Below are 9,596 nucleotides of genomic sequence, written 5' to 3'. Positions count from 1 at the left end.
GGGTCGTCAACACCGTAGTCATACTGGGTAGCAGCGGCGTCGGTCTCGGAGTCTACCGAGAGAAGAGGGGGAAGAAACAATAAATATAATGCAAACAAATGCATGACGATGCATGACATGGCAATGAGCGTTGCTAGGGGTGCCCAATCGCGGTAGTAGGTGATACCGGCGAATGGGGGAAACACCCGGGAAAGTATCCCCGGTGTTTTGCGTTTTCGGACAGATGAACCGGAGGGGGAAAGTTGTGAGTTTGCTATACTAGGGATGTGTGGCGGACGAACGGGCTGCGTATCCGGATTTGTCTCGTCGCTCTGAGCAACTTTCATGTACAAAGTTTTTCCATCCGAGCTACGGTTTATTTTATATTAATTTGAAAAGATTTAAATCATTTTTAGGATTTATTTAATTATTTTAAATCAACATTATCCAGAATAGTGTTTGCTGACGTCAGCATGACATCAGCAGTCAACAGGGCGTTGACTGGTCAAACTGACGTGTGGGTCCCACATGTCATAGGCTGAAGACTAACTATTTGTTAACATTTAATTAGCAGGTTAACTAGAGTTAATTAGTTAACTAAACATTGTTAATTAAGTTAATTAATTAATTATTTATTTATTTATTTATTTATTTTACATTCTGTGGGGTGGGGCCCCCTAGTCAGTGGCCCATAGGGGGCAAACGGGTGCACGGGCGTCGGGTGCGGGCGCACCCGAGCGGGCACTCGCCCGCAGGGCGGGACGAGGCCGCCAGGACACCGATGGTTGGGCAAACCGGCACGGGCGGGCGCGGTGGCGCGGCCGCGGGAGGAGGAGAGGGCGGAGGTGAGGCGCAGGGACATGGGGCGCCGGCCGGAGCGGGATGCGGGGAGGCGGCCAGCGCCGCGACAGAGAGGGCAGCGCAGCAACGGCGGTAGAGCAGCAGCAGGGGGCGTGGCCGCGAGGCTGTGCGAGCGCGGGGATGCGGGGCAGCAGGAGCAAAGCGGGGCGGTCGCCGCGACGGCGACGGATGGCTACAGCGAGCGGTGGCTGCGTGGCGCGCACGGGCGCGCGGGGGGAGGCGAGCGGGCGACACGGCGGCGCGGAGCTCGGGCGACAGCCGGGGAGCACGGCGGGACGCGGCGAGAGCTAGCGGGTGCAGGCCACGGGCGGGGCACGGCGAGCATGGGGACCGGAGGAGAGGAATCTCACGGGGGGTGTAGGGTCCGGGGCAGTGGGGGTCGAGGAGGAAGACGGGGACAACGCAGTTCGGCGGGGAGGCGACACCGGCGAGGTAGCGGGCGACCCTGACGAACGGTAGCGAGGGCGATCCGGTGGCGGCGGCGTCGAGCGGCGACGGGGTGGGGGGCCCTAAGCACTGGGCGCCAGTCGGGAGGAGGTGAGGACGGGGCAGCGTCGGGCGTCTAGCGGTGGGGGATCGATCCTGATCCAGATCGGGAGGGGGGAGTGGCGATGTGGGGGGGAGTGGGAGCGAGTGGGGAGGGGGTTAGGGTTTCGGGTGTGGGGAGGGCCTTATAGGCCAGGGGCGATTGGGCCGGCTAGTTGGGCCGGCTTTGGCCAGCTGGGCCATTCGGCCCAGTGGAGGGGGGCTTTTCATTTTTGTTTTCTATTTTGTATTTTCCTTTTCTTTTATTTATTTTTCTTTTCTGTTTTGGCTAATTGTTTGGGCACTAAATCAGTTTTGTAAAATATGAGAGTTGTCCCACAAATCACAACACAATATATCCTACCACCAAAAACTAGTTTGGGGTAAATATCATTTCATATTTATTTTGTATTAATAAAAAGGTTATTAAATAATTTTTTCAGCCACTATTTGAGGTTGTTTAAGTCACTTATCAAATTTCAATAATGTTGTTTACAATTTTATCATAGCCTCTGACTTATCTACTATTTATTGAACATTTTGAAAACTTTTATTGTTTGCTTGATTTTGAATTTGAATTTGAATCGGTTTCGAACTAACGCGAGATTAGCAACAATAACCGAGGTGACGTGGCATCGTTAACGTGGGATTACTGTAGCCTAATTATCCGGGCGTCACACCGAGGAGGGCACAACCCACCAGGGCGCACCTGGGCTCCCTGGCGCGCCCAGGTGGGTTGTGCCCACCTGGTGGGCCCCCTCTGGTGGTTATTTGCTCCAATAATTCTTAAATAATCCATAAAAAATCTCCGTGAAGTTTCAGTTTGTTTGGAGTTGTGCAGAATAGGTGGCCTGACGTAGCTTTTTCAGGTCCAGATTTTCAGCTGTCGGAATTCTCCCTCTTGGTGTGTTCCTTGCAAATTATGAGAGAAAAGGCATTAGAATTACTCCAAAAGCATTATTATGGATAAAAACATCATAAATAACAGTAAGAAAACATGATGCAAAATGGACGTATCAACCACCTATTTAGAGAGCACCGAGACCGGCCCTGCCAGCCCAGACATCCGGCACCCCTACCCGGACATCCGGCTCCTCGTGAAGGCCCGGACATCCGGCCCGATGCCGGACATTCGGCTCCGCCTGTCTGCGCACAGTGAAGGGCTGAGGCCCGTGTACCCATTCGCCCACTTAGACTATATATACTCCTCCTCCTCCCTCTTTCTAGGGTAAGCAAAGTAGTAGCTCATTTGAGATAGAGCTTTGCTCTCCACTTGATACCTTCTCCATCGGAGTTCACGACCTCTATGGAGAAGATCCTCTAAGTGGATTCAAGACCCCTCACGGGAAGACCCCTCATGACCTTCTCACAGAGAAGAACTTGCTACTTGTATCGTCCTTTGTTGATCGTGGATCGTGTATCTCTTTGTGTTTCGAGGATCTAGCACATGTGTAATCGAATCTTGTTGGTTTGAGTGATTTCTCTCGTGTTTCCCCTCGCGTTCTTCGTAGGATCCGCTCCAATCGTGAAAGATCGGCCCTAGGGTTTCCACCCTACATCATCTAGTCAGCTTAGCAAGGAACTATCAACCTCCTGTTTGACAGCATAATCTGTCATATTGAGGGGGAAAGATTCGGCTTTGATGAGCATAGTTTAACAAAATTTATAATGATAAAGATCCAAATTTTAAGTTAGCAGTGTGATGTATAATACTAACACTTCAGTTCACATGATTCGCCGTCAACTCTGCTCGTGCTATCATGTGACCAAAAAAAACGTCATAGACGTTTGTCTTCCCTTATGACAATACGTTCGTCCGAAGATATGTCCCATCATGTAAAGAGTAGCAAAAAAGCAGTAGCAGTAGTAATCACAAATATTTTTTTGTGCCAAAACTTATACTCCTACATGATACTTAAAACATGTAGGTAATCCCTTAAGTGAGAAAGAGCACAAGTCGAGGGACAGAACCCAGTTCGTGAACATCTAAAAGTTTCAGAAATAGATGGCTACTACAAAACCTTTTTGAGACATATATCCACCTCATTAATGCCGCGATTCTAGTACTAGTAGACAGGCAGCCAGGAAACCAGAAGGTTTAATCTGCACAGATCATAATTGAAAAAAAAAAACCAAGTTCCTCTAAACAATCCCTTGGGTAGAAAGAATTTGATCTGTCAACGTCAGCAAGCACATGAACTGGACTTCTTACGCGAAATGTTCTTCCTGATCTCCTTTTTGCACACAGGCCTTTTTCGAGACACTGTTTGTTGCCACTGTAATTTCCGTTAGATAATGACTAGGCCGCTTTCGATTCAGCGCCTCTGCTGATAATTTGTCAGCAGCGGCATTGCCCTGCTTTGCCTGACACTCATCACATGACCATTCTACTAATGTTGCATCAAGAACAACCGGGTCTGAACAATATCTGCAGAACAACGGATCACATCGATCAAGCAACAGACAATAATGACCAAATAACGATTGAAGAGCAAATGGTCAAAACCTATTTTAATTATCACCAAACTAACCTCCCAATGAGAGTAGAGTACTCACTAAACAACACATTGTTTGGCGAAAGATCTATATTTTGTACTAAAGACGTAAAAAATAAATACGTCTATATTTTGCACATGATATCAGTAGTGAGAGGCTTGGAACATCTATATTTTGTCAAAAAAAGACGTAAAAAATATAATTAGTTCTTTCTTTCTTTTTACAGAAGTAAAGAATGTTTTGAATTTTCATAGTTTCCCAGACTTAACTTCGACATTTGATTTGCAACTCAAGTTAATGCAAATTAGTAAAATCCAGTATTACAAAATTTATTTTAACGATAAATATGATGAAGATAGATTTCAGAATGTTCGAACTTCAGGGTGCAGTCTAAGATCATTTACAAAAGAATAGATGGAGTATATGATATATTATAGAGAAACGTACTGATGCACAGTAGCACCGCAAGCGCAGAACATCACAAGATCTTCCATACCAACATCTCCACACACTTCACATAAAATTTTCTGCAAAATCACAAAAATAAGAGCATGTTCTTGAAAGCGTTAATAAAAGCATGTAACACTACTTCAAAATCAAATATGCACATATTAAAAATGTGCATAATAATTCTTTTGTTAAAACAATAGTATGCCCATTTCTGTTTTGACAAACACTTCTTTTTTGTCAGATTGGTCTCATACACTGAGCCTGAATGCATCAGAATGTCCATGGTAAATAGTATTTTTACAACATTCTCGCAAGCTACACTTGATAGCTCCAGCAGACTTCCCCTCGGTAGTTAATACCTGATTGAAAACTCTACCATCCGTGAAGACTATATCATCAGAGTGGCCATCCTGTTCTCCACCGTCGGCTGAACCAACCACAACACCGTTCACGTGGTTACCGCATCGAGTGATAGAACGCTCGTAACAAACATCAGAGGCCTCTCGTGCCTGTCAAGCAATCATTTAAACCAATAATACCATAAACACTCACATATCATAAAGAAAAAATAACCCAAATGATAAGTGTCACACGTCAGGTGCGTGGCACTCCGGCCCTAACGTTTTTCATTGGCAATTCCAGCCATGCAAGGACGGCAATTTCCAGTGACACACGGCAAGTTTCCGTCAATAATAAACTTCGCGCCACTAAACTTGCCGTCGAAAACGTTCGGAGTTGCCATGTGCTCGTACCTGACGTTCAGTACTTATCATGGTCCAAAAATAATCTCAAAGACACAACATACCGACTTTCTTCCAAAGGACCGTAAACCACCATCACGATAACGGGTGCGGTCGGCTTTGGCAAGCTTCTTAATCGTGTCGTAGTCATATGCCTTGCATCGTGGTGTGTGATCATGCAGCAGATTCTTCTCACGACCAAAATCCAAGTTATCCAGATAGAATATCTGCAGGTTGTTAGCAAAGTCAATCATCAAACACTCTGCATCCTAGTAACAAAAACCACGGGCGTATCGCCCTGCCTACCTGTAAGAAAAGAATGCATCCAAACAGATTCTCCACAGGCCGCCCCTGAGCAAAAGCAGCCTGAACTTGGCAGGCAGAGTCCAAAATGACACGAATCACGTACTCGGACCAATCATACGTCTGAATCTCATCAGGACGCCGCAGGGCCATGAAGTAGTCCAGGGATATAGAGTCCACCTCCCTTGGAGCCAGCAGATTCTCCACAACGAAGACCACGAACGCGACCTTGAATGCAGCCCGGTCCTTCTCCGCCATTCCCCGACGGAATCTCTTCTTCAGTACATGCTTTGCAGCATGCAGGATTCTGAGCCTGCTGTCGTCTCCTTCGTCCAAGCCGAGCGCGCCGCGCACGGTCGCCTTGGCCTCATCGGAAACAAGCCCCTGAACCTGATCCTTCTTGGGCACCGGACGTCCTCCGGAGGGCACGCCGAACACTATGCTGACATCGTGTGGGTAGAACGGTATGCCGGCAACTTTGCCGGCTGCTGCAGATTGAGCACGAGTGGCATCTCGAGCTACCTTGGTGAGGAGCCACAGGGAGAACCTGTGGCCGACCTTCCTGTGCAGTGGCAGCTCCAGTAGGCCCCCGAAACCGATTGACCGCACGAGCTGCTTCTTCTCGGGGGAGAAGCGGGAGATGACCTTGTGGACGGCCTTCGGGGAGCAAGGCGAGGTTAGTTTGAGATGGCTCCTGCTCCGAGGCATCACTGAAGAACCAATGGGTTGTGCTGTCCCGAAATAAGCAGCCAATCTGTGGTGTCTTGCGGAATGAAGAGTAAAATCAAGTGAGTTGGTAGGCGATTATGATGCTCGTCTGCTAAGCTGGGTGCATCTTGCACAAGATTGAAGCAAGATTTGCAGTTTCTGACTGTAAATCCCAACTCAGTCGCTTGCAGATTATGCAACAGAGGCTAGCTCAACTGGATGCCATAGGACAGAAAGCAGAGCACATAGCCAGTGGAGCTCACCAGTGCACGCCGAGAAGGAGCAATGCCCACCGCCGATCGAGAGCCGCCGCCGTCAAGAAAGTCCGATGGGGCGAAGTGGGAGGGGGAGGGGGAGAGATAGGAGCAGTCAAGGCACGCGGCGACAGTACGGCCAGCTCGGGGACTGACGAGGCATGGACGGACGGTGGCAGGCGAAGCAGCCACGGAAGTGACAATTCATGGAGATGGAAAGCAGGGCCCACAAAGCCCTGAGAACACTGCCAAGAAGGATGAGGAAAGGGTAAGGAGGACACGAGCTATGCTCATCTTTTTTGACTTTCTTGACATGTTCATACTAGATCAGACCGATGATGTGAACGTTCACTTTTACTTTTTGAAAGGAGCAGTGTGTCATTCCGTCACCTACAAGTTCGGTGAAATCAGCATACGATCCATCACATTTCACATATGGTGCGCGCGAGCAGCCACCGATTGAAACGATCGTATGCGCAACATTTTCGTAAGCAAAGAGGCCCAACACACTCAAATTGTGCGCTATATCATTTCGAGCGTCTTATTTTTCTGAAAACTGAAAATCTATTAACTTGTAGCCATCTAGCCTTTCCCATCAATTTTTTTTTTTCCATCAAGTTTTCTTTATACTCCTAGCTAATTACCGGTCCGTTGCAACAGGGCAAACAAATTTTAATGACTTAATACCAATTACGAGTGCCTCGAATGAGGCATCGTGAGTGCCTCTTTTTTTCTATGGCACATCCCACATCGACCCATGTCGACGTCGCCAGGTAGGATCGGGTGACAGAATGTGACAAAAATGAAAATAATGAAAAGGGAACGAGAGATTTTAGCGTAAACGATACTTTAAGGCTCTTGAGGTATTTAACCACACTACGCATGCTATAATCAAAAGCGGAAAAGAATGCGAATATTCAATTCTGAGCCTGGGCTCATCTGCACCCGGTCAAGAAATAATTCATAAAAATTTCAAAAAAAATCCAAAAAAAATATTTGTGCATGGTAGATAATTTGGTGCGTGAGGTGCGCTCTAAATTTCAGAGCATTTGTACATTTAAGTAGCTCTCAGCAAAAAAGACAAATTGGGTCAAAACAGTATACGAACAGTACACTATTTAACAGATCTTAAATTTGTTTTTTTTTGCCGAGGGCTACTCAGATGTCCAAATGATTTAAAATTTGGACCAGACATCACGCACCAAATTATCTACCATGCCAAAAAACTAGATTTTTTTGAATTTTTCTAGTATTTGTTTTGATTTTCTTTTATTCAGCGCAGGTGCAGATGCTCTTGGGAGCCAAAACGCCTCACTTGAAAGAATGACACTATAATTAATCCGATTCTTCCGTCCATCATTACACGATACTTTTCATAGGTTATTTTTTTGTTTTAAGGGAATAGGTAGGACAAAGAAAAGTTTTAATTTGGTTTGGATTATTTAAAATTACTTCATTTTTTCTTTGTGCGGCATTGATTGAGATTAGCTAAAAGATCTACGGAAAACGTAGCCGGGATTGGGGGCATGGGGAAGAAAAACCAGGGGTAGGAGGTGATGCAAACCTACCAAATCTCTTTTTTTATACTAGCAAAAGAATTCGTGCGTTGCAACAAAAAAATAAGTCCTTAAAATCCAAAAAGGAATTTATGTCGGACACAACATGGACTTCTAGATTTCGATTTTGATTCCGATCGAGTCATTCTCGTGCATTGCTGACGGGTGACAACTAGTCGAGCAAGGCGGGCACTTTCGAGACGGCGCCTAGGAATGGAGCGTGTTGGTGATGGTTGCTGACTGCTCAACAATCATGTTATTGAAGACGTGTGGCCACGCCGTTGCCCTACACATCTCATACACGTTCTCCATAGGACGACGACCTAAATACTAAATGGGCAGACATTGCCACACGAATTGAAGCATTATTTCATTAAATACCCTACAGGACGTCGCTGGTCACATTTTTTTTAATCAACTTTTGCCAGACTATGTTGGAAAACGTAGCATGCAATTTCAAAAAAATTCTACGCTCACACAAGATCTATCTAGGAGATGCATAGCAACGAGAGGGGGAGGATGTGTCCACGTACCCTCGTAGACCGAAAGCGAAGCGTTTGACAACGCGGTTGATGTAGTCGAACTTCTTCTAGCTCCGACCGATCAAGCAATGAACATACGACGCTTCCGAGTTCTGCACACGTTCAGCGCGATGACGTCCCTCGCCTTCTTGATCCAGCAAGGTGTCGAGCAAGTAGATGAGTTCCGTAAACACGACAGCATGGTGACGGTGATGGTGAAGTGATCCGCGCAGGGCTTCACCTAAGCACCGCGACAATATGACCGGGGGTGTAAACTGTGGAGGGGCGCGCCGCACACGGCTAACAATTGATGTTCTGTGTTCTAGCGGTGCCCTCCCACATATATATATAGGTGCGAGAGGGAGAGGGGCAGCAAGGGGCGCCCCAAGTAGGAGTAATCCTACTTGGGCGCCTCCCACGAGTCGGCCTCCCCCTTCCATAAGTGTCGGAGGGGGAAGGAAAGAGAGGGGGGAGAGAAGGAAAGGGGGATGCCGAATCCTCCCCTTTCCTTTATCCCTTCCCCTCCTTCCTTCTCCTCCTATTCGGCCAATATGGGGGCGCACCAGCCCACTAGGGGCTGGTCTGTCCCGCCCTTGGCCCAATAAGGCCCATATCTTTGTCGGGGGTGCCTGGAACCCCTTCCGGTGACCCGATACATACCCGGTACCCCCGGAACACTTCCGGTGTCCGAATACTATCGTCCTATATATAAATCTTACCTCTCGACCATTTCGAGACTCCTCGTAATGTCCGTGATCTTATCCGGGACTCCGAACAACATTCAGTCACCAAATCACATAACTCATATAATACAAAATCGTCATCGAACGTTAAGCGTGCGGACCCTACGGGTTCGAGAACTATGTAGACATGACCGAGACACCTCTCCGGCCCATAACCAATAGCGGAACCTATATGCTCATATTGGCTCCTACATATTCTACGAAGATCTTTATCAGTCGAACCGTTATGACAACATACGTTATTCCCTTTTGCCTATCGGTATGTTACTTGCCCAAGATTCGATCTTCGGTATCCACATACCTAGTTCAATCTCGTTACCGGCAAGTCTCTTTACTCGTTCCGTAATATATCTGTTGGAAATATGCCCTAGAGGCAATAATAAAATGGTTATTATTATATTTCCTTGTTCATGATAATTGTCTATTGTTCATGATATAGTTGTGTTATCCGCAAATCGTA

At 46.9% G+C, this 9,596-nt stretch overlaps 1 protein-coding gene across 3 annotated transcripts; it reads right to left on the bottom strand.

The window, feature by feature from the left end:
- Positions 1–3,232: 3,232 nt before the first annotated feature.
- LOC109747013 (uncharacterized) lies at positions 3,233–6,554 on the bottom strand. 3 transcript variants are annotated; one of them, XM_020306107.4, is made up of 6 exons: positions 6,326–6,504; positions 5,358–6,117; positions 5,117–5,278; positions 4,671–4,820; positions 4,309–4,388; positions 3,233–3,793 (listed from the first exon to the last, which is right to left on the bottom strand). In XM_020306107.4, the coding sequence occupies exons 2-6, from the start codon at positions 6,060–6,062 to the stop codon at positions 3,574–3,576; spliced, it is 1,317 nt and encodes a 438-aa protein (XP_020161696.1). In that variant the 5' UTR covers positions 6,063–6,117; positions 6,326–6,504; the 3' UTR covers positions 3,233–3,573. The 3 variants fall into 3 exon arrangements, with proteins under 3 accessions (XP_020161696.1, XP_040255430.1, XP_073365163.1); XM_040399496.3 differs by having other exon boundaries at positions 5,358–6,108; positions 6,326–6,460; XM_073509062.1 differs by having other exon boundaries at positions 5,358–6,554.
- Between the last annotated feature and the right edge of the window lie 3,042 nt (positions 6,555–9,596).

Source organism: Aegilops tauschii, chromosome 1 (assembly GCF_002575655.3).
Source record: "Aegilops tauschii subsp. strangulata cultivar AL8/78 chromosome 1, Aet v6.0, whole genome shotgun sequence".
Classification (NCBI taxonomy): Eukaryota; Viridiplantae; Streptophyta; class Magnoliopsida; order Poales; family Poaceae; genus Aegilops; species Aegilops tauschii.
This window is presented reverse-complemented; position numbering and strand designations above follow the sequence as displayed.